The sequence below is a fragment of the Gastrolobium bilobum genome, unplaced genomic scaffold (genome assembly GCF_033153095.1).
Source record: "Gastrolobium bilobum isolate Gb01-03AN ecotype WA unplaced genomic scaffold, APGP_CSIRO_Gbil_v1 utg17589, whole genome shotgun sequence".
Taxonomy (NCBI): domain Eukaryota; kingdom Viridiplantae; phylum Streptophyta; class Magnoliopsida; order Fabales; family Fabaceae; genus Gastrolobium; species Gastrolobium bilobum.
The window spans coordinates 51,565-76,414 of record NW_026895975.1 but is presented as its reverse complement, the minus strand read 5'-3'; the positions used below and the strand labels follow the sequence as shown (position 1 = coordinate 76,414).

Here is a 24,850-nt window from a genome sequence, read left to right as displayed (position 1 = left end):
TTAAGTTGTTGGGTGAGGCTACATTAATGGTTTTATATATCTTAACAGTTACCCAACATAAAATCAAAAGAATCATATAAGAAAACTAGTAGTCTAGTAGATACTTATATGCATAATTGCATATGGGGAGAGAGTAATGCAACAAATAACAGAAATAGGACCCATTTTTGATATACTAAATTTTCAGTTGTACAAAACCATTTTAAGGACTGCATTGCATGTCCAGTTCAGTCAAATGGCATATGCTCTTGATGGTTTAAAAATTTTCTTTAGAGTTATTGCATTTTGTTCAAGACTTATCAATATTCGTTCTCAGTGCCAATCAAATAACAGTATAACTGTTAACAAATATTACATTGCTAGTTCATTTTCAGTACATTATATTTCAAAGTGTAAAGATATCCTTCTTGGATGTAAAATCTACTAATCAAATAGTTTAAATGCATCATACAACTCATACCACTTTCTGGACATGACACATAATGCAAAGGATACAAAAAAATGTGGTATGTTCCCAAAGGATAAAAAACATCAAAAGATATTATTCTCAGATTTCCTTTTTTTTATAGAATATTCTTCTAAAACTTCCAGGCAAACATACTTTCAAACCTTAAAGCCAATGCATGTATAACATGACAAATAGATTTCTCAAATCCCTCCAACACCATCAATTGACTGTATAAATAATTCAGTCTGCACATAGAATCAGAAAGAACTTCTCATGGAGGAGTTTTGGATCATGCATATAAACCACTCCCCGTTAAACCCGACTAACGAGTGTGGGGTGGAGAAAATCCTTATACGCAGCCTTACCCTTACATAATTGCAAAGAGATTGTTTCCTGGATTCGAACCCATGACCTTTCAGTCATGAAGGAACAGTTTTACCACTGCTCCAGTTCACTCCCTTTAAGTGATGAATAATCAAAACTTGTATTATTTATTCTTTTACTCAAAAAAGTTGAATGAATCCCATTATGTGATGATTAATTCGCTTGATTCAGTCTTCTATAACCATTCTTTAAAAGAAAAGTCAACATTCCTGTACTACCAATTCAAAGATTTATGTGATGATTAATTCGCTTGATTCAGTCTTCTATAACCAGGAATTTTTTATCTTCTTTAAAAGAAAAGTCAACATTCCTGTACTACCAATTCAAAGATTTATAATAGCCACAAACAAAATCTTTGATAAAATAGCCACAAATTGGATAATCAAAATAAAACTATCAATTCCAAGATTGAAATGCACTAAAGGTTAATTTAAATCTATATACCACTGATTAAGAATACTCGTGGGACGCTGCATAATTATAAGATGGGGGCTTATGCAGAATGAAATTCACTACAGAATCTGCCGCAGCCCCCGCCATGATTCTTGCTTATACAGCCAGTTGAATTTCAGAGAGAAAATCTGTTCGGGTGTCTCAACTACACAATGGAGAGGAGTTTACAAAACCAAAGAGCTCATGGTAGACTGGTTGACGACAAGTCCAGTGGTGGAGCTTATGGCCAAAAAGGTCGCTGGATAAATTTTCTGACAGAAGCAAACGGAAAAGCAGAGGTGGCCAGATGGATGACACAGCCAGAGAGACCAGAAATGAGAAACCAGAGGGGAGACATGGTTTCAGGAAGAATTTTGCCAACAGTAGGTAGTGCATCTACCGGTTAGACACGAAATGGAGTTGCCTCTCGAAAGGGTGGTCAGAATTTGAGCACAATCAAAAATAGAGATGGTACTGCTCCAATACCATGTTGAATTTCAGAGAGAAAATATGTTTGTGTTCGTAAGTACACAAGACAGAGGGGTTTATATAACCTAAGACGTAAAGAGATGAACCCAGACAAGTATGAATCTAAACACTACAATGAACTTAGCATAATGAACATAGACATGGTTTTCAACACAACCCATGAATGTGACAGTGCACTTAAGAAGACACAGACCTTAGTCTTCCAACCTCTTCCTTGTGAGACCCTGCAGCTGCCAATGCAAACCTTCGCTTTCCATCCAGAGCTGTTAACCTCTGTAAATAAGGAAAAGTTATAGAGATAAAATGGAAAATGAGGCTTCAATTGCACTTGACATTTGGACAAGCATTACTACATTTTATGATTAAACAAATATTTTGCACTATAAGTAAGACCAGTCTTACCTCGTAAGTGTTGACAATTTCTTTGTCATCACTCAAAGAATCCCGAGCCTCTGCTGCCTCATCAGAGATAGACATCATACCTTCAACATCCTATTAGAAGACCAAGAAGTCAGCCAAAACCATAAAACCGTGTATGCACATATGAATGCAACTAGTTTCAAAACATGTTTACTCGAAATCAGGACAAACGACTGGCAATCTGCACGTTGTATCAATCCCATTCTAACAATGAAAGATCAATACCGTGAAGGCAACATTTTATAGACGGAAAACACTCAATACAGAACTGCATCTGCTACTTTAACCATGATTCAGCAGGAGATAAAGTGAGAGAGAAGATAACCCATTTTGAAATATTTGTCAATAACAAGCTCAATACTACTGCAGAAAACAGGGAGAAGAAGTTCCAAATAACAACCATCAAGACTATGAAGTGATAAAATGGATCCTACGCAAGTACTCTTTTAATCAAGAATTATACATTTAATTAAGGAAAGAAAAAGAACCTTCAAGGTTGTGTTTAAGTTATTTCTTGCATTGCTAAGTAGCTTTATCTGGTCATGGTTTTCAATTAATGTTTGACATTCCTGACATAACCTGATGCACCAAAAAAATCACAGTAAGCTCAAAGTAAAAGATATTAAAGGTGCAAGAGTATATGCAAGAGCAACAACCACCCTCAAAGAAGTCAAAACATTTTCATTCTCATTTTTATCATACTTCTCAATGGAGACAAAGTTTTCACGAAGCTGGTTTATTGTCATCTCAGAAGAGGAGAGTGATTTCAGTCCTGCCTGTGCCTGCTCAACCTGCAGTATGAGCAAAGCATATGAAGATACGAGAATGTGGTTCCCCAGTTCATTAATATAAAAGCAGCAGAAAGTACAAGGCAACGCATGTTTAATGGGCTAGATGTAACTATAAAGAACCATTTCAACCCAAAAACTTAAGTTATTAGGTGAGGCTACATTAAAGATTTTAATAATATATTTCTCTAACATTCCCCCTCACACAAAAGTCCATTGAGCTTGAAGTGTGGACAATGCACAGGTCCCTCCTAATCCTACCTATGTTAAAAAACTCCAAAATATGTAATTATTTATTAATAGAATAGAGGCAGTGAGGATCAAACTCGTGACCACTTGGTCACACAGGCTCTGATACAATGTAAAGAACCATTTCACCCAAAATTTTAAGCTATAGGGTGAGGCTACATTAATTGTTTTTATATTATATTTCTCTAACAGTAAAAATCACACAGTGATCTCACAAATTCTATAAACTATGTCATCTGTCATGGTTAGAATTAAATCCCCCTAGTCCAAGTCTTGAGATATTTTTTTCTTTTTTGGTAGATACCAACCGGTGTCCAAAGCCCTACTAGGCCCCATTAATCCGGTTTCAGGTTTGAACCTCTCCATCCTTTGGGCAGGTCAAATCCTGGGATTTAGATGAGACGCCACTAGACCAACAACTTTTGGGTAGTCTTGCAATATTTTTAGCATAAACTACCTTTCAGATTCAGTGTAAGGTAGGAATAAGCCTGTAAAAGGGAAGGGGTAATGATATTGTTATAAAAATCATCCTTATTCCCATACTTAACATCTTAAAATTGTCAGTCAGTGGTTCTGTGGAAGTTAAACTCGTGATGGTCTTTGGCTTCCATCAAATGGTGAAGAAAACTACCTTTTATGTGGAACTATTTACCATCTTTTTTTGGTGCAAACCTATTTATTATCTGTATTAGTTCTTTCTTTACACACTCCATAATTAAAAATAAAAAGCAATAAATCTACCCATAATTTAAATTTCTCTATAAAACAATTTACTTATTTTTCTTTCTATAATGTATATTTACATGCTAATATCTCCCAAGAGCTTAGTTAATAACACATGCTAAAATTGTAGCAACTTCCTCGTCCCATGTTTCGATTAGCCTATTTTGCAATTATAAAAAGCTTTTCAGTCGAAAGCTCTTTCTTGAACAATTTGGAAACAACAACAGCAATAGATTTTTCCTTTAGGTGGGGTTGGTTACGTGGATCAAACAACATTACTGTGTTCTGTCAAAGACTTTTCATGAAACAAAATAAGCTAATCCAAGCACACACTTAATGTGCAAATGATGCTTTTTGACATTTTATGGGAAAAATAAAAAAAATAGTTTGAAGGTTCACAACTACTAATGTCTAAACTTTTTCAATAACCTGCATCTAATCAGCTTGTATTTACTCAATTAAAAAAAAAAAAAAAAATACCTGCTCTACAACCATTGTACTAAGCTGTGCATCATTGGCCTGAAAATAAAGCAAAATATAAACACTCAGAATTGGCAGCTCCTAAAATTCTGTATAAATTAGCAGCAAAATCAACAAATGAAGAAAAGAGACGCACCAAACATTATCCAATAATTGTAAATGTCATTACAGCCACCAAACAATTAAAGATTAAATATAGACTATAGCAACCAAATCAAAGCCAGCAGAGCTAACAAAACAAAACATGTGGTTCGAAGTAGCTTGAAGTAGCTTAAACCGTAGCTAAAAAATACCGAATCACAAATTCAAGCGCACACAGCAACAGCAGTTATAATTTAAAAAAAAACAAAATAAAATAAAAAATCAAGTGAATCGAATCAAATTGAAACCTGTTGGCGTGAAATGTAATCAGCCTTGATGGATGAGATTGAAAGTAGAAGCTCCGGAAGAGGTAACAGCTTCGCGACCTCGCGAACCGCTGCTTCCTTCGCTTCCACGCCGAGATCCTCAGCCATCACCTTTACACAAAAACAGAAAACAATAAAAAAATCCTCAACTGCTCGGAGAATGCGCTTGTTATACACAAATTATCTTTGTGATTTTCCGGAAACTCGAATTGAGCAAGAATTTGACCAAATTTTACGAAAATTGATCACGAAATAGCTTTCAGGAGCGCGAGAATGTGGTTTTGACGAGGTGAGGATTTGAGATTTGGAGATGAAATCTTAGTAGAGAGAGAATGAGACTGTTCTAGAAAGAGAACTTGAGCTTGAAGAGAAAGTTACACTGTAAATACGACGAGATAAAAAGTGCGAGAGGGATCTTAATTTCACGCGATCTGTAAACGTATAAAATTCTCGGTTTTTTTTTTAATAAAATCTGGGTAGTATATTATAAGTATCAATTTATTACCGATCAATTTCACCGTTAGATCGATTATGTTGATTCAATAATTATATTTATTTCTATCTTTGTATAGTTATGATTCCCCACCATTAAATATGAGGCTGGGGAATCATAACCATACAAAGATGAAAATAAATATAATTGTTGAATCAACATAATCGATCTAACGGTGAAATTGACCGGTAATAACATTAATAATAAGAGTAATTGGTTATTACCATATCTTTCCCCATAAAAGTTAGGGTTTTATAAGAGTTATGTTGTAGGAAAAGTGATTGTGTTATGTTATAGAGATTCGTTTTGCGTGCCAGAGTTTTTTTTTTTTTTTTGCTGCGGGCCCCACAAAATGTTGTGTGTGTAGGAAAATTTTTGTGGTCATGTTAAATGATAGATGATAAACCCTAAAAGTTATCGGTTCTTTTCTTTGGTAAACAAAATTATTGGTTCTTTACCCCATAGATGTGGATAATGTTATTAAAAAGGGCAGGTTATATTTACAAATTTTTTTATTTACAAACTACACTAAGTACGACCGGTCATACTTTAATCATGCAGTGTAGAACCAGTCGTACATAGTGTAATTTGCAAAAAAAATTTGTAAACGGATCCTATCCCTATTAAAAATTTAAAATTGGCTCGATCATTGACCTGGTTGAAGTATCAGGTTACTTGGTTATTGGTTGAGCCGCATGATCCGATGATTACGTGTAAATCTATAATTTATATTAAAAAATTATAAACATACTTAAATAGATGAAAAAAATATAAATTCTAAATATTTTAATATAAAAATAATAAATTATACATTATTGTCCAATAAATGATCAAACAAACATATAACTCTTGTGATATTGGTGTTTCATAAATGCTTGTGATATTGGTGTTTTAGATTCAATAAATGACATCTCTAACCATAAATCAAATTAAAATTTTCTGCATAGTACACAACTAAGATAATATTAGTATTGTAGGTACAAAACTTATGTAAGTCAGTAAGTAACATATCACTCAAATATGTCAATTATGATTTTTTTTGGAAAACATTTTTTTTTGAAATATTTTTTTTAAAAAAAACCTAAGGCGGGTCATTGGTTTTCACTAAAATCAGCCTGGTCGCACTGAGTCTGGTACTTGACAGATTCAATGTGATAACCGGACCGATCATTTGATCGATCCACCGGATTTCGAATCAAGCCAGTCGTAAGCAGCAGATGTGATTGTGATTTGTTCGGGAAGAAAAGGAAAACAACATATTTGGAATAATTTGAGATTAAAGATTTGAGATGTATTTTGAATTATTTATTTATAATTATTTATTTATTTTTTAGATGTTAATTACTTTTATTTAATTTAGGAAATTTTATTATTTTTAGAATTTTAGATTTTTGAATTTTGAATCAATTTGTAATTAGTCTATGAAAAGGTGCTTATGACCCTTATTCTAGGAGTGGAATTTTATTATTTGTTAATAGAAATTGAGAACTGGAGGGTTACGTGAAAATCCTAACTTTCTGTTTAACCATCTTTTTTATGCGCTTTCGGCATCATTCTAGTCTGCTTCTTACAACATTGTGTGGAGGCATTGGTGTGGTCTAAATATTATAATGTAAATTTATACAATGTAATAAATAATTATCTCATTAATTATTATTTTTTTATAATTCATTAAGAATTTAGAATTGATGCTGAAAGAGTGAAAGTGATAGAAAAATAAACTAAATAATGATAAGGAAATTTTCATTTATTTTTCATGGTTAAGAATGTCAAAAAATTATGCTTTTGTATTATAACTTTATTCATTTATTAAATGTTTACGTAGGAAAAAATTGGGGTTAATTTCAAATAAAAAAATTAATGAGATTTTTTTAATATTTGTATTAATATTTTCATTTGAATTTAAATATTAACAAGTGAAAATTTCATTGGAGTTGTTTTTTGTTTATGCAATTAAAATTATTCCGATAATGCATATATTAAATGGTAAAGTAAAAAATAATGACCTTATTTTCGTGAAAGTTGTGATGCCATGTGTCGCGTCAATAGCTCTGACGGCATTGAATGCGTCAAGTTTCATGATGGGATTGCATACAGATGTCCAACATAGTAACATGTCTCGTCAAGCACTGATCTTATACTCTGGCATTACATTTGAAATGTGCTTTGACTTGGATAAATTTTTACAAAATGTCGATAATATGATCGTTTTGCCGGAATATAAGTGATTCAAAGTAATATCACACGTAGATTTTTGAATTTTTCCCCATTTTTTATTATTAGATGAAATTTCAAATGAATTGGTTATTATTAGGTATAAAATTTTAGGAAGGTTATACTTACAACCTTTTCTTTTATAACCTCTTACAACTATATCTTAACACCGTTAATTTTTGCCAATCAACGGTTATTATTTTCACAAATTAAACTCATTAATTAATTATTAATTCACAATAAATGATAACCGTTGGTTGACAGAAATCAACGGTGTTAAGATATGGTTGTAAGAGGTTGTAAGAAAAAGGTTGTAAGTATAACTTTCCTCGTAAAATTTATTCAATACTAAAAAAGTAATACAAAAATATTAGTTAAATAAGTTGTTAGCCTTGAGATTTGGCTATTTTACACGCAGCCCTAAATTTTTCGTATCCAAAAAACATAAAAGAAAAATGGCATTTTTATGAAATACAATTACATTATAAAATATGATCACAATTATCCTAACTTTTACCTATAACATATTTTTTGATTAATCACTTGGTTGATTGAAATGTCCTGAAAATGCCAAAGCAATGGTGACTTGGAAACTAAAAGCTCATTAGCTACTTCCTGCATTGATGGTCTTGATTTTGGGTCCGGGCACAGGCATGCTAATGCTAATGTTACAACAAGCACAATATCTTGCATATCTTTTCGAAAAAAGGGTAGTGGAATACGTGAGTCCAATATATCTTTCAGCTTCTTGTTTTGAATAGATGGTTTATGCAAAGAGCAAACCAATTCAGCTGGATGTGTACCCATCATTGTTTCTAAAGCCACCATTCCAAAGCTATAAACATCACATTTTGTAGTCACAGTCAAGGTATAAGTCAATTCTGCATTGCACTCAAACATTAAATATATGCTGTCAGTAATATTAGTCTATATTTCTATTAATATTTAGATGGTAAAGGAATAGAGACTTTAGAGAGTAAAACATTACCTGGAGCAACATATCCATAAGTGCCAACATGGAAACTTTGATTAGATGAATGACAATCAAGAAGTTTTGCTGTGCCAAAATCTGAGACATAAGCTTGTGACTCCAAGTTCAACAAAATATTGTTGCTAGTAACATCTCGATGAACAATAGGGGGAGTACAATCATGATGCATATGAGCCAAGGCATAGGCTATCTCTTTCACAATATTTACCCTCTTGCTCCAATTCAACTCTTGTGCTTCCACATCATTGGACAAGTTGCAAAACAAGCTTCCCCTTTCCATGTACTCATACACCAAAAACATGCACTTGTTATGCAAACAAAAACCATAAAGTTTAATGATGTTACGATGGCGAATTTTTGTCAAGATCTCGGTCTCATTGCAAAAACTCTTGCAAAAAGATGGATTTTCGGATTCTATTTTGTGAAGCTTCTTCAGTGCAACAATTCTACCACAGGGAAGTTGTGCTTTGTATACACTTCCATAAGCACCAGTTCCTATGCAATACCTGATATCAAAGTCCTCTGTGGCCTTAATTATGTCTTCAAATGCAATTTTACCATCATAGTTCCAAATTGAGAATAAGTCTCCATTCTTTCTTCTTTCCTCATTTCCTAACTCATCGTGAGGGACAGAAAACATGAATTCCCCAACAAACAAAGACACTTGATATAATCATGCCAGTAAGGGCAGAAAGGACAACTAACAAATAATAAGAACCAGAAGAGCATGGGTGACCAAATTCCTTATTACCAATTAATGAGTCTTTTGGAAATCTACAAAAATCAGGATCTGAATAATCAAAAGAATTGTAAGACAAATTGAGGTGAAGAACAGAATGGAGTCCCTCAGGTATGCTGCCTGAGAGGTCATTATAACTAAGATCTAGATAAGAAATATTGCCAATTTGAGAAGGAATGGTTCCATTCAAAGAGTTGTTGCTTAGCTCTACATAGCTACAGTGGTTTAGAATACCATATGGGATGGGTCCCTCAAGCCTATTGTTGGAAATATCTAACACTCCAAGACTCTGGATTTGTCCAATCCCAGATGGAATGAAACCAGATATTTGATTCCAAGATAGTTGAACATTTGTTAGTTGTGTTAATGCAGATATCCCCTCTGGGATAACACCAAAAATCTCATTATCAGAAAGGTCTAAAATTTTGAGATGGACCAAGTGCTCTAGTTCTGCAGGGATGGTACTTTCAATATGGTTTGAATCAAGAAAGAGAGATGTCAAATGCTCCAATTGCCCTAAACTAGAAGGGATTGAACCATTGAGTGAGTTGTTTGAAAGAGTTAACACCTCTAAACATTTTAAATCCCCTAGTTCTGCGGGAATGGGGCCTTCAAATTGGTTTGAGTCAAGGGAGAGTTTGGTTAGATACTTCAATTGACCCAAAGTAGAAGGGATGACACCAGTAAGAAGATTGTTAGAAATATCAAGTGTCACAAGTTGAGTGAGATTTGAAAAAGAACTAGGCAACTCACCTTGAAGACAATTAGAGGACAGGTCAAGATACTTGAGCTTTGTAAGAGAGCCTATTTCTTTGGGGATGCTTCCTTTGAGTCCCAAATCACTAAGTTCTAGATGGATTAAATTGGGAAAAGCAGTTATATTGAAGTTCTGAATCTGGAGTTCTGTTGGAGGAACATAAAAATAATGCCCCGTTGAAATATTTGTAATACTTCCAGCTTCATTACACACAATACCATTCCAATCACAATATTCTGAGATATTTTGGCCTCCCCACCTGCTATGAGGCAAAGCCTCTTGTTCCTCATTTATGGATGAGGAGTTTGATGCAGCCATTTTGGAACTAGCACACAAAGTAGTTGGAAGGAATACCACATACGAGGTGGCAACAAACATAAGTGCCACTACTAGTAACCTGCAACTAGAGTTTGCCATGATGCATACAAACTAGAATGTGTTTTGTTTTTGGAAAAAATGTTTGTCCTTTTAAATGACACAACTTATATTTTTTCACTCTCGCAAAGAGGTGGGACCCACACCTTTATATTTTTTGTCCACTCTCTCTCCTCCTTTATCTATTTCTTTCTCTCACTTAGAATGACACAACTTTACATCCTTTAAAATAATACATATTTTTCTCTTTGTTTTAACTCAATAACAATTATGTTTGCCCCGGGACTATGTAATATGTATAAATAACACTTGCAATTGGCATGGTTAGCACAGCATGTTGAATACAGTGGCTGACCCATGTTGGTGCCAGAAGGTGCCTAAGCACTGGCTTAATTAGCCACGTTCATTTAGCTACACTTGAAACGTAGGAAATCATGTATCAATTTTTTTTTGAAAATTAGCCACGTTTTGGTCGTAGCCAGAGAACCATAGCTATTTAAGCACTAGCTAAATTTTTTGGCACTGGCTAACATGTCATGCTGGCTCCGCCACTGGTTGAATATATGGTTTTAGTTTGAAATTTCCATTCAAATTTTGGAAACAAGAATTTTGTTGAATCTGTGCTCCGTTCAAAATTTCCACAGTGAAACACTTATATTATTGGTTGAAGAGGGGCCACTGTAGAAGTGTGGAATATGGAAGATTGAATGAACATGTGAGATGGGCACATGGACTTAGTAAAGACAAGCTTGATAATTAATGGACAATGGAAAACAAAAGTAGATTCAAGTTATGACTTATCACTATCTAGTTAAAGATTTCTATCATTTGAAGGTTAAATAAGAATAGCTATATGGTATTCAAAAAAAAGAAAAAAAAGAATAGCTATATGTGAATAGGATTTTGGTATTCGGTTTGTCACTATCAAGTTGGTTGTGAACTCTGGCTCCATTTGGAAATACCATGTCCATGTTCAATGTTGCAAAGTCTATTAATGTTCTCTCTCTGATTGAAAATATTTATAGTTTGAAATGCCTAAGTAATCTAAGCAATACTGTAGACTTCTCCTTAACCTGCAAAAGTCAACACATCAAACAACAAATGTTATGAGACTTCAGAAACCTGACTTTTCTACCTAGGGAGGAAGCTAGGTCATGCTGGGGGTTCTTTTAATTTGCTTAGGCCCTTTAAAAAATTGGACCAAACCCACAATCATTTGTTGGGTTTGGACCTGTTTATTGTTACTCTAATGGGTTTTCTTACGGGAGCCCAAAATCAGAGCTCCATTCGATAACATAAAAAATTCGCTTGGTTTGCGTATTGTTTTCTGCTTTCAGATTCATTATTGGATAAGATAAAATTAAGGTTGTACAAAATAACTAAACCGAATGAAATTGTATTTTTCTGAACCTGTTTTATAAAATCAGTTCAAAAAATTGAACCGAATCAAAAGAATCGGTTTGAAAACCTAGTTCAAAATTGGCTCGAAACCAGTTCAAAATTGATTTGCATACCTAAATTAGTTATAAATAGTAAGCTGGTTATGAAACATGAACTGGTTCGAAAAAGTAAAATAGATTTTGATTAAATAAAATAATTAAGTTTTTTTGAATCTAACCGATTTAAACCTATTCAAATTGATTTAGGGGAGAAAATAAATCAATTCGAATCACCATACACACCCTTGAATAGAATGGTTGGAACCACTTGATTATTGAGTGAATAAAAAAGTCAACTCTATCTAACAAAAATTATGTCCAAGTGTTTTTTCTATATCTTACTCACGGGCAATTAGAGCTTGTTTGTCACTTCTCTTTTTTAAGTTAAAAGCTACTATTAAGTTTAAGTTAAAAAAAAAAAGTTTAAAAAAAAGATAAAATTATTTGATACTTGTATAAAGTTGTTCTTAGGGTTTTGAAATAAGAGAGAATAAACAATTTTTGTTGGGTTTAGTGTTTGTCATTTTAAATGATATAAGTTATGTCATTTTAGGAGAGAGAAAGACACGGGAAAATGAAAATCATGGAAGGAGAAAGTGTGTGATTTTTTTTTAACTTAAAATTTAAATAATTTTTTTTTTCTGTGTCTGTCTCTCTCTTAAAAGGACATAGTGTTATGTCATTTAAAATGACAAACAATTTTCTCTTTGTTATTAAGGTAAATTATAAGAATAAATGATAAAATTCATAAATAAAAGTTTAGAATAAAGGTATAATTAAAAAACAAATATGAGAATTCCAAAAAGCTAACATATATCTTAAAAAAATTCCTTTTGGGAGCTTTTAGCTTTAAGTTTTTTTCTTCATTAAAAAAAAAAAAAAAAAACTTTTTAATATAAGAACTTTTATAAAATTATGTTAGGCTAAATTTCTGCTTATAAAAAGAGCAGAGAAGTTAAAAATAAAAGCTCCTAAACAAATACTTAGATTCATGACTTCTCTCAACCAAATGTCAAAAAGACATTGCTTTTTATTGTCAAAGCTGATTTAGCTATTAAGCAAAGCATCTGGGGATTAGCAGGACATTAGCAGCTTTAACAAGAATAATTTTCTCTTTTCGGTTTTCTTATCCACCTCGCATGACTAAAACGTCCTAAATGTTTCTTCTACCTTTTTAATGAAGTATTGGGCTCAAGCCTTATAATATTTCCATTCAGATCAGTGTAAAGAGGAGCTGTGTTGTACTGCACTTAGTGTCTAAATTGCCTTTAAAACGACATCAATATCTTCCAAATTCGGTTCAATTCATATCATCTAAAACCAAGCTTTATCCGCAAAATGAAAACAATAATAACGAGCAAGTTAAATTATTAATTAGTGTACAACGAGGTGGAAAACCACCCACAAACACTCCAGTAGCATCTCACAGTTGTTTAAACCAGATAACTACAATTCCTCTGAAATGTTGAACGGATTCTTTTGACGTGAGATAAGAGAGGAGCAAAAATAGTATCATGAAAATAGAGAAGCCCTTTTTGCAAACTATACATCTTCCATCTCATAGTATACAAACAATGAATAAGTAAATTTTGAATGGTGAGTTAATGACATGCCATCAACAAATTAAAAGTTTCGCAGTTGAATCAAGCTACATACTCCACTACATTTCAGATTAAGCAATTGATAAGGCTACATACTAGTTAAACATGTATTTTTCATTTTCTTTTCACATTTTATTGTATCTTACCACATCGAATCCTAAAATTTTTAAAAACTGTCATTTTCAGTATTCGTATTATATCGCATTATCCATATTTTTTCTCCCTATTTGAGGTTATACTAATGATAATAATTCCACAAATAACATCACCGCATACCAAACTTGAAACTATTATGGGGTACAAAAACGAAGTGCGTATCAATAAGGGGAACAAAATCCAACATCAAAACTACCACCGGGAAACAGTTATAACATGAATGTGTTTCAAAATTTGAAAATCACATCAAAGAAATAAATTTGCTTATCAAACAGTACACAAAAAGTAGAACTCTATCACCGAAAATCTCGCTCTAAGCCACTAGAGTGCTAGCAGTTGTTGATTCACTGCAATATTAGAAAAGCAAACAAGTATTAGAAAACAAAGACAAAGGGGGGCATAAAATTAGTCAACTTACATGCTGTAGCGAAAAGCATTAGAATGTGAAAGGCAGTAATATTTCAGAAATGAGATGCAGCAACAAAATTCCGCAAATGATAACATGAACCTATACTTCAGTGAACTAAGAATAACTAGCATAAAACACTAATTAAGCAGCACAAATTTCAGAGCATGTATACATTGTTCGATCTCCCAGAAAAATCAGCCCAAAATTAAGAGTTAGCAGCATGACTGCAAGCAAGCCTTGTTAACTTAATTCAAATCATTCAAACAACCACTACATTACAAAGATGAAATATTTAGCATCAAGAAATTTTGAGAAGATGCACAAAATCACCCCTCACTAGGTACAAACCATTAGTGTGATACAAAACTTTGTAAAAACCAAACATTTAATATGAATTATGGCAAATATGAAAGATCAAGAAATTAGGGACATTGAAGAAGAAGAACTGTGTAAAACATAAACCATATCAGTAACCAAAGCTAGGCCTTTTGCATAAGTAAAGGAAAAATAGAGAGAAATTCTGTCTGCACATGTTTGCACTGATGTAATGCATATTCTCCAGTGTTTAATTATCTAAAAAATGAACCACACAAATCAATCAATTCTTATGATTCTCTAAAAGTTATGTCAATTATACATAAGATAAAGGGCTTAATACTTACTATTTCCACACAGGTGGAAGTTTCTTTGTTTTCTTATAGTAGCGGGCAAGGCGGTGGATCCTACTCTCAACCAAAATCAACCTGAATTTAGAATCTTTGTCCTTCCTGTTCCTCTCCAAGTGCTTCCTAATTGAGACTGCCTTCTTGATCAGATGATACAGATCTTCAGGGATCTCAGGAGCAAGCCCTAAGAAAAGAGAAAAAAAGTAAAAAAACATTTCAGTCATCAAAAATAAAAGCCATGCAATATTATAACCAGAAACAAGTGGGAAAGCATACCATGGGCCTTCAATATACGCAAAATCTTGCTTCCGGTGACACTCTTCACCTGAGCAATTCCATGAGAGTCACGAAGAATAACACCAATTTGAGATGGAGTCAAACCTTTCTTGGCAAACTTGCATATGTTCTCCTCAACCTGTGAAACTCAAAACATAAGACAACATACGCAAAACAATTTAGACCCAGGCCAGTGTGGTATTAACATAATAATATACAATCAAAATTAAAAACCATGGACAAAACCCATAATCAGTTATTGTGTTGAGTACATAGACTTAGAGACTATATTACTAAATTAAAATTCAAATGCAATTAACATATGTTTAAGATAATTTGGATTTCATAATAACATAACAAATAATGCAAAACAGTAGGTAAAAAATGCTCCATACCCAGATTAAAATTTGCAATACTAAAGGAATAATCATAACAACCCTGATTGCATACGTGTATAACAAAGTAAAATACACACAAATGAACCTCGCATTACAAAAACTCGTACGAATGAAAACTTAAACGGATAAAAACCAAACCTAAAAAAAAAAATCAGATTTTGATTCTACAGACACAATTTTCCAGCATTAAAGAAGAACCCCAATAAAAACAAAGCAAAAGGGGTTTAGATTTCTAACATCCTGAGAAGAGATCTTGAGCCAGCTTGGTGGGGTCCTCTTATAGGGAAGAGCAGAACTCGAAATACCCTTGCTGAAAAAACACATTCAACAAACCAGTACAAAACAACGTTAGACAATCAAAAAAGAAAAAGAAAAGCCTCGAACAAGGGTTTCACAAATCTCTAACATGGAAAGGAGAACAGAGACACTAACCCACGACTGTGCATACGCCCCATGGTGACTGCTTGAGAAGAACAACGTTCTCTCTGTCCTGTCTGCTGCGCCTGCACCAAGAGAAGAAGAACAACAAAGAGAATAGAAGAAACCCTGTGAATATGAAGATAGTGGGAGCTAGGGCATACCTAGATAAATTGGATCAAGGCCATAAATTTTTATTGGGTTGGGCCCAATTTATTGTTATTCTGATAGCCACCATTCTGTTAAATTTTTAAAATATTGGCATTTATATCCTTTTTTTTTTTCTTGGGCATGAAAACCTTAATAAGTTACTAAATATTTATTATTTAATTGTTAGTTTTATTTTAACATTAAACTATGGGAAAATCAAGTATCATGTTGTAGGATAATTCTCTTGTCATGCTATAGAGACAATAAGTGTGGGGTCCACCTTGTTTAAAATAAAAAGGAAAATGAAAGAAAATACAGCACAAATATCGATATATGTGTAGGAAACTTTGTATTTGTCATGCAACATAACAAATGCAAAACCCTTAAACTATAACTGCCGATCTTAACAAATGTTTTAACATCCTTAAAATCTTTTACTTCGATTTAATTTTTTTTTATAACATGTTATCATCCTACATTTTTCTCTTTTTATTTGCAAACTAGTGTATTACATGTGCGATGCACGGGGAAATATAATCAAAAAATCTATCGGCCGCCGTAGTTGGTTAATCGCAATGCAAACCTTATACTTACAAAAAATGGTGTTGCTATTTTGTTCTATTTTTCAGGTGAAAAAAACTACAACATTAACACAGAACTTTGCAAATATCAACCACAAACAAAAATATGCTATTTAGAGTGATCAATTATTATGCAAATCAAAAATAATTATCCACCCGATGAGTTATGTAAAAAATAAATACGCCATAGTAGACTGTTAATATGAGAATGGCTTAAAAAAAAAAAATGCATACAACTTATTGCTAAATATAACAGCCACCAATAAAATTAAGGTAACAATAAAACCAAGCAAATATGGAATTAAAAGATCAGCTTGTACCTATAATAAGAAAACGCTATTAATTTAGTGTCATTCCGTAGCAATCATTGGAGGGATGAGTTCAACACATACCAAACATGTGATTTTCTATGATTATGCATTACTAGGGACATCCTCTTCTACCATCATATTTATGTCTGCGATACAGAATGCAAATACTCAGTAAATAGATTATGCTAATATGTTAACACCCAGAAGTAATAGTCTTAGCAAAAAAAAAAATTGGATTACCTTTTTTTTTACAACCCAAAAAACGTTGTCTGTAAGGGATTTGAAAGCAACTTAACCAAATAGGCATGTATGAGTCATATTTTTTGCTTACATTAGAACAAATGTGTCTAAACAACATCAAATCAACTCACTAATCTTTGAAATACTTCCTTATAAACGATGTTAAAGGCTAATATTCGTAACGCAACCATTATCATCTAGTATCAATATCTTCAATTTTGTTTGAAATAAATACTTAATTTTGTTTGAAATAAATAGTGATGCACAGCCGAAAAATTAGATTTGTCTTCAACGAAATCAGTAAAATTCGCAAAAGGTGTCAACAAAGACAGGAAAATTTCAGCATCAACAGTACTGTCACAGATTTGACTCTTAACATCCTGGTGAGAAATAAAAAATGTATGAAATAAAAAACAATTTTGAAATTCTTTTTATTCATTAAATGTGATATTGATAATAATTTTAATACATACCGCAGTTTTCCCCGTTTTCACCGATACAACATCATCGGAAGCATGATCGAAGATTGCTTCATCCTATAATTTTTTTAATCGCGGAAAAAAGAAGAAGAGGGGAGGAACTGAAAAGTTTTTTTATAGGTAGTATAATTTTCAATTAAAAATCTTACAATTCCAATGTACAAAGGATAATGGGACATTAATTTGATATCAGTATGCCACTAACACTTTAATTTTGAAATTTTATTTACTTAAAACTTAATTTTTAGTTATTTATTTATTTTCAAAATTGGCATGTAAGTGTGAACACACTGTATAAACACAAAGCTGAAATTGACAAAAAGCTTGACACGTCAGTTTTTTTGGTTCTCCTTTAGGATAATAACTATTGTATTTCCGACTATAAAAACCGGAATAAGTTGAAGTCTAATGATTGATTTTGTAATATCCCAGAAAATTAACAGTAATTTATAATAATAATAAAAAAATAATGAACTATAAATTAGTAGTAATAATATATATATATATATATATATATATATATATATATAATGGTTATATTATAGATAACAAATTATAATATAAATTTTGATAAAATAATTGTGTGCCATATATGCGCGATATGAGTGCTATTGGAAAATAATTTTGATACTTTGTAATACTCTAGATTATTTATAATAAAATAATATTAATATGTATATATATATATATATATATATATATATATATATATATTAGATGATAAATTATGATTAATTGATTGATGATTTATGTATTAATGTTTGATCAGTAATGTTTGATTGGTAATTTGATTAGATATGATGAGTCAGCCTTGAGTTAGCAAATAAGTTAGCTGTATTCTGAGCCATAAAGAAATTAAGAATAAAAAGAAAATAGTGTATGAAGCCAATATCTGAGCCAGATACATCAATGAGGAATAAAGAAATAATTGCACGAAACCCATATCCGAACTCAAAACTTCAACTATAAATAGAGGTCTAACCTAACCAAACCAATTCACTCTCAATATTCAATAATTCTCCACTACTCTTCTTCTCCGCTACACACTCTCTCTCTCCTCACTTCAAATTTTTTTATTTATTATTATCTTTCTTTGGTTACCAACCGCTACTCTTCCCCAAATTGTAGAAGTCACCAAACACTGAAATCAGGTAATACTAATCCCTAGAAAATTGTAGATTATCTTTTAAATGAAATTTGTTTGATGTGATTTCAATGCTTAAGAAATTCTAGGATTGTCTTATTTGAAATATGTTGTATGAAATCTTAATCCTTAGGAAATTTATTATTATTATTAAGGATTAAGATTTCATAAGGATTAAGATTTCATACAACATATTTCAAATAAAACAATACTAGAATTTCTTAAGCATTGAAATCACATCAAACAAATTTCATTTAAAAGATAATCTACAATTTCCTAGGGATTAGGATTACCTGGTCTCCGTGTTTGGTGACTTCTACAATTTGGGGAAGAGTAGTGGTTGGTAACCAAAGAAAGATAATAATAAAAATAAAAATTTGAAGTGAGGAGAGAAAGAGTGTGTGTGTAGAGGAGAAGAAGAGTAGTGGAGAATTATTGAGTATTGAGAGTGAATTGGTTTGGTTAGGTTAGACCTCTATTTATAGTTGAAGTTTTGGGTTCGGATATGGGTTTCGTGCAATTATTTCTTTATTCCTCATTGATGTATCTGGCTCAGATATTGGCTTCATACACTATTTTTTATTCTTAATTTCTTTATGGCTCATAATACAACTAACTTATTTGCTAACTCAAGGCTGACTCATGATTGACTCATCATATCTAATCAAATTACCAATCTAACATTACTAATCAAACATTAATACATAAATCATCAATCAATTAAACACAATTTATCATCTAATATATATATATATACATATTAATATTATTTTATTATAAATAATCTAGAGTATTACAAAGTATCAAAATTATTTTCCAATAGCACTCATATCGCGCATATATCGCACACAATTATTTTATCAAAATTTATATTTTAATTTGTTATCTATAATATAACCATTATATATATATATATATATATATATTTATATATATATATTATTACTACTAATTTATAGTTTATTATTATTATATTATTATAAATTACTGTTAATTTTCTGGGATATTACAGTTAATTTTCTTAATTCTTTTTCATAACTTTTTATAATATGTATTTTTCTTATTTATTTTTTACGTATAGAGCATAAGTTTAGCTCAATGGTTGAAATAATTTTTAATTACAATATCGTAGTTTAAAATTTTTGTTTGGTTGAATGCAAGATAGTAGATAATCTAACTTATATGAACAAGAGCATATAGCACACTATTCAAATTTCAAATTTGCCCCCTAATTTTATCAAATATTTATCTTAGACTATACTCAAATTTTCAAAAAAAGGCAATGTATATTCCTCGCGTATTAAAAAATCTTCCGAATTTAATTACGTAACAATCCACTTCTGTTTTCCTGCTTAATTAATATGAATTCTGAATGCTTTCCCCTCTCACCAAATTTTATATGAATTGTAAATTTGAATTGCTTATATGAACATGCTAAACTGGTTTTACATTGGTAAAAGAAAAGAAAAATTTATGTACAGCACAACTATGTTAGGCCTCGATTCAATTTTGAGACTAACAGATTGTTACATCGACCACTTCTTATCAATAGAGCTAGGCTTGGCTAAGAAAAAATTCACTTTTCATGATTCCAAAAAAAAAAAAAATTCACTTTTCATCCACAATGCACAAGTCACTCCCCAACTCATACAACATCCAAGATGGAAGAACTTCAAATTAGGAATTTACAAACTACTTAACAGAGAATAAATCTCAGTAACCTGAGGGTGTGTACTATCTTGTGCAGAGAATTGGTGAACAATTCCCCCAAGTTCAATCCAACTACAACCTGGAATTTTCTTTAATTGTCTTTCTTTCATTTCTGTCCTAACCTTTTTAACGTTGTCCCACATGCTCAAACTGGCATAAATATTAGATAGGAGCACATAGGAACTTGGATTGCATGAATTTAGCTGAATCAATTGCTCAGCTATAGGCTCTCCTATAGATAAGTTTTCATAAATTTGGCAAGCACTTAGCAAAGTCTTCCAAATCACATCATTGGGTTCAATAGGCATCTCCTCAATTAGTTTCTTGGCTTCTTCAACATGCCCTGCTCTACTAAACATATCCACCATGCATCCATAGTGTTGCACTTTAGGTTCCAGCTTGTAAACTTTTTGCATGAGCTCAAAACATATCAGTCCCTCCTTCAACATGCCAACATGGCTACAAGCACTCAACACTCCAATGAAAGTGATATCATCAGGTTTAATAGAAAGCCTTTCCATCTCCATGAAAAATTCGAATGCCATTTCACCCATTCCATTAATAGCTAAGCCACCAATTACAGCATTCCAATGATCAACACATTTTTGTTTGATATTCTCAAACACTGAGATAGCATTCTCAATGCTACCACACTTTGAATACATGTCAATCAGGGCAACGCCAAGTTTACCACTCAGAGAGTACCCATTGTCCCTTAAATAATGGTGTATCGCAACTCCAACTTCAACATGTCCTAATTGGGCAATTGCTGTAAGAACAATCAACAACGTTGTATCATCAGGTATCATATTTGTTGCCCTCCTCATATCATTGAATAGTTTCAAAGCCTCAATGCAATAACCATTCTGAACATAGCCAGTCATCATTGAGTTACAAGAAATGATGTCTCTCCCTGGCATTTCATCAAACAAACTCCTTGCAGCGACAACATCACCTGATTTGGCATAACCATCTATCATAGTTGCCCAACTGACCAAATCCCTTTCTGGCATCTCATCAAACAATGCTTGAGCATCCTCCATCTTCCCATGCTTTACACAACCATCAATCATTGTGTTCCAAGAAACCAAGTCTCTCTCAGGCATTTTAAGAAACAAACTCCAAGCAAACTCAAGCCCATCTTCACATCTAACATACCCTCTAATCGTTGAATTCCAAGTAATCAAATTCTTCTCCTCTGGTAGCATACCATCAAACAACTCACGTGCTCTTTCAACCATCCCATACTTCACATACCCATCAATCATCGAGTTATAAGAAACAGAATCACGCTCAGGCATTCTATCAAACAGTTGCCGAGCAAGCTCAACACACCCACATCTCACAAACAATCCAATTAAACAATTCTGCAAAAACACATCAGACCCAAGATTTGTTTTACACAACAACCCATGAACCTGCATTCCTTCTTTCATCAAACCCACCTGAGAACAAGCCTTGAAAACCAGGGAAAACGAATACTTATCCAAACAAACCCCATTTTCAAGCATCAAGCAGAGCACAACAAGAGCCCCTCTTGGGTCAGAACCATGAGAGTAAGACCTGATTACAGCATTCCAAAGAAAAGGGTCATCTTGCAAACTGGGAACACGAAAAGCATGGTGCTTGAAGAAGACGTAGCGAGCAAACTCAAAAAGAGGCTCACGAGGTGAAGAAATGAAACTGAGAACGAGTCTGGTGGTGAGGGAAGTGTTTTTGATGAACCCAGTTGTTATCATGCGTGCATGGATTTGATTCACGTGTTCTATGGTTGTGCATTTGGGGAACATGATGAGCGTGGGAATGGTTGAGGCCCATGGTTGGTATGAAGAATTAGCACACACAAGCATCAATGACTCAAAATTTTGAGCAAGAAAAGTTGTCTATAAATTAGAGGTTTTTCTTAGTGCAAAACAACTTGCATGTCAGATTCATCAATTGAGGTAAATGAAGCTTTAACACTCTTTGCCTCTCATTTGGATAGGGTTATCTTTGTTGTGACTTGTGAGGGAAGAGAAAGGATTGTGTCCATTATTTTTATTTTATTTTTTCAAGAGTCTCATCTTTTTCTTTATTTTTGGTCTGGGTTCTAACTTCTAAGTTTCTTTACCTTTTGAAAATGTGGAAAAATTAGTACAAGTTATTTTGGTCTTAACAAAAAATGTTGAAATTTCAACTACAATGTTAGGGGTATTTGGTAAAGGAATTTCATTTTGTTGCATGGAAAAGTGGGGATGGAATTTAAAGAAGATCATGTTTGATAGGGATTTGGAAAAAATTTGCCTAATAAACTCATTTGTTTGACAATATGATTTGTGTGTAAAATTGAAGGTAGAATATCATCTGAAGGGTGGTATTTTAATTTTGTCGGCAAACCAAAAATCGACAAACCAAAAATTTGGGTGCGAAAAATGGACAAAAATATTTCTCAAATTGGGTTCGAAAAATTTAAGAAAGAGAGTCTTCTTCGTAATTTCAACTCAATTTTTCGACAATATTTTACCTTCAATCAAATATAGACTCAGGAAACTTAAACTAATTTTTCCGATAATATTTCGACCTATCAAATATTTTTTTTTTAACTTTCTCAGAAAACTCATTTTCCCACCACATTCCCAGTAATTGTGATTTCTTTGTAAAAAAAATTTCTCCTCTACCAAACGTCCGCTTGTGTCAACTACATATTCATATTCACTTTAAACAATTCTATAATTATACATTTATTTATTAATTTGAAATTATTTAAATAGTTTTATTTTAAAAATAAAATTAATAAATTATTCATATATGTCCTATCAACTCATATAATAAATAAATTAGGATTTAATGTGTATACTTTGAAAGGATATAAGCTTATATCCTTTCACCCCTTATAAATATGTACTTCGGGAGTACATAGTTATAATATGAAAGTTTTTTTTTCCTCTACGTCAGCCTACAAGTTTCTGAAGAGAAAAAAAAGTAACTTTAATATTATAACTATGTTTTCCGAACTACATAGTTACAAGGAGGTGAAAGAACATAAGTTTATATCTTTTAAAAGAATAAATAATTTTTTCAATAAATTATAGCAAAAATTAATATTTGATATAAATAAATATTTATATCAAATTCGTGTGGATCCAAACATAACCTCCCAACCATGGTAGTTAAAATCCCGATTTAAATATGCGTTTTTAAGATTTTACCATTTTTTTTAATCAAAACGAGTTCATCAAAATTCCAAACGCTTTTACAATTTTTTTTACATTAGAATTTTGCGTTTTATGATTTTTTATCCTCTTTCCAATTTTAGGTAAAAATCCCGATTTTAACTACATGCTCCCAACTCCAGTAGCCGGCCTATATAGGCTCTGAATTCTTATTTTGTTGTGTTTTTTCAAATTTCACAACTTTCTATCTTCCGGCGAAGGGACCCATGGATTTAAAAAAGAGAAATAGTTTTCTCATTTTAGTAAGAAAATTTTCTCATGTTACATTCATAATTAAAAGGTGAGACCACTGGGCATAATGATAATTGACTGTTAAGGGAAGTTATTTAAAGTATAACTGTTGATAGGTGCAGTTATATAATAGGTAATGGGGAGTTTCTTATCATAGAGGCTTTTTGAGAAACTGACGGTCCATCATTGTCTGCCCATGAGAGTTGTATCTCATCCCTATCAGAAGAAGATACAAGAACAGAAAAGGGTCAAGACTCTGAGAAAGTATTCTACCGTAAAAGATCTTCCGCATTTATGGACAAATGTATGTTTATGTGAAACTCATGAATTCTAAAGATCCTCTTTCATGTTCTTGATGTGATTGTTGATGAACATGAATCACTGATTATCACTTACACACTGGAGATAATTTATCTTCGATGATCGAAAAAATACTTTAATCTTAAAAAATGGGGGGAAAATGATGGCACATATTTTGATGTCTTTATGATAGGAGATTATTGTCTCCGTAAGAGAAGTATTTCCCATTATTTTTATACATTAATGATTCTGTCATGTAAAAGCTTTATATTTTTCTGTCTTTATATAAAAGGGCAAGATATACTTATCACCAAAAAAATTTACAACCAACCTAATCACCGTTGATTTCCGTCAATCTAACGGTTATAATTTATTGGATTTATTAAGAATTAACAATTAATTAATAAATGCGATCCAATAATTTTCAATAAATTATAACCGTTAGATTGACGAAAATAAACGGTGATTAGGTTGGTTGTAAAAGTTGTAAACTTTTTTAGTGGCTAGATATAATTAAATTTTATCAAAATTTTGTGAGTATTCATAAAAAAATAAATTAAATTTTTACATGACTTTATCATCATATAAAATTTTAATATAAGAAGATTTATTTCCGCTAATTATTTGGTTGAAATGGCAAGTATTATGTACCCTCTATTGCTCGATCTCAAAGTCCTCAAGGACACAATAGACTTGTTCACTGAGCAATCCAAATGCAAAAAAATTTCTGCTGTTGCAGGTA

At 32.2% G+C, this 24,850-nt stretch overlaps 4 protein-coding genes across 5 annotated transcripts in view; all 4 read right to left on the bottom strand.

The window, feature by feature from the left end:
- The window catches only part of LOC133297073 (exocyst complex component SEC6), a 34,121-nt gene extending 28,950 nt beyond the window's left edge, over nucleotides 1–5,171 (bottom strand). The window contains exons 1-7 of one of the 2 annotated variants that reach the window (XM_061496139.1): nucleotides 5,047–5,169; nucleotides 4,803–4,931; nucleotides 4,414–4,452; nucleotides 2,876–2,964; nucleotides 2,662–2,752; nucleotides 2,156–2,245; nucleotides 1,947–2,026 (exon numbers count right to left, since the gene is read on the bottom strand). In XM_061496139.1, the coding sequence (XP_061352123.1) occupies nucleotides 1,947–2,026; nucleotides 2,156–2,245; nucleotides 2,662–2,752; nucleotides 2,876–2,964; nucleotides 4,414–4,452; nucleotides 4,803–4,928 (515 nt within the window). In that variant the 5' untranslated portion in view covers nucleotides 4,929–4,931; nucleotides 5,047–5,169. Of the gene's footprint in view, nucleotides 1–1,946; nucleotides 2,027–2,155; nucleotides 2,246–2,661; nucleotides 2,753–2,875; nucleotides 2,965–4,413; nucleotides 4,453–4,802 lie in introns of both variants that reach the window. The other variant, XM_061496138.1, reaches the window with a different exon arrangement.
- A 2,869-nt stretch (nucleotides 5,172–8,040) lies between these two features.
- LOC133297065 (probable leucine-rich repeat receptor-like protein kinase At1g35710) lies at nucleotides 8,041–10,332 on the bottom strand. The gene is made up of 3 exons (XM_061496128.1): nucleotides 10,011–10,332; nucleotides 8,516–9,130; nucleotides 8,041–8,408 (listed from the first exon to the last, which is right to left on the bottom strand). The coding sequence occupies exons 1-3, from the start codon at nucleotides 10,330–10,332 to the stop codon at nucleotides 8,041–8,043; spliced, it is 1,305 nt and encodes a 434-aa protein (XP_061352112.1).
- A 3,348-nt stretch (nucleotides 10,333–13,680) lies between these two features.
- On the bottom strand, nucleotides 13,681–15,882 carry LOC133297068 (small ribosomal subunit protein uS15). The gene is made up of 5 exons (XM_061496131.1): nucleotides 15,766–15,882; nucleotides 15,571–15,643; nucleotides 14,936–15,074; nucleotides 14,657–14,843; nucleotides 13,681–13,932 (listed from the first exon to the last, which is right to left on the bottom strand). The coding sequence occupies exons 1-5, from the start codon at nucleotides 15,786–15,788 to the stop codon at nucleotides 13,899–13,901; spliced, it is 456 nt and encodes a 151-aa protein (XP_061352115.1). The 5' UTR covers nucleotides 15,789–15,882; the 3' UTR covers nucleotides 13,681–13,898.
- A 4,301-nt stretch (nucleotides 15,883–20,183) lies between these two features.
- On the bottom strand, nucleotides 20,184–22,256 carry LOC133297071 (pentatricopeptide repeat-containing protein At2g45350, chloroplastic). The gene has a single exon (XM_061496136.1). It carries the CDS (start codon nucleotides 22,213–22,215, stop codon nucleotides 20,341–20,343), a length of 1,875 nt encoding a protein of 624 aa, XP_061352120.1. The 5' UTR covers nucleotides 22,216–22,256; the 3' UTR covers nucleotides 20,184–20,340.
- Nucleotides 22,257–24,850: the final 2,594 nt, after the last annotated feature.

Coding starts and splice junctions, on each gene's coding strand:
- LOC133297065 (XM_061496128.1), bottom strand. CDS start 10,332: ATGGCTGCATCAAACTCCTCATCCATAAATGAGGAACAAGAGGCTTTG. Junction 9,131..10,010: donor GTCCTCTAATTGTCTTCAAG/GTGAGTTGCCTA, acceptor ACGATGAGTTAG/GAAATGAGGAAAGAAGAAAG. Junction 8,409..8,515: donor TTATGGATATGTTGCTCCAG/GTAATGTTTTAC, acceptor AGTGCAATGCAG/AATTGACTTATACCTTGACT.
- LOC133297068 (XM_061496131.1), bottom strand. CDS start 15,788: ATGGGGCGTATGCACAGTCGTGG. Junction 15,644..15,765: donor GGGCGTATGCACAGTCGTGG/GTTAGTGTCTCT, acceptor GTGTTTTTTCAG/CAAGGGTATTTCGAGTTCTG. Junction 15,075..15,570: donor TCAAGATCTCTTCTCAGGAT/GTTAGAAATCTA, acceptor TGAGTTTCACAG/GTTGAGGAGAACATATGCAA.
- LOC133297071 (XM_061496136.1), bottom strand. CDS start 22,215: ATGCTTGTGTGTGCTAATTCTTCATACCAACCATGGGCCTCAACCATT.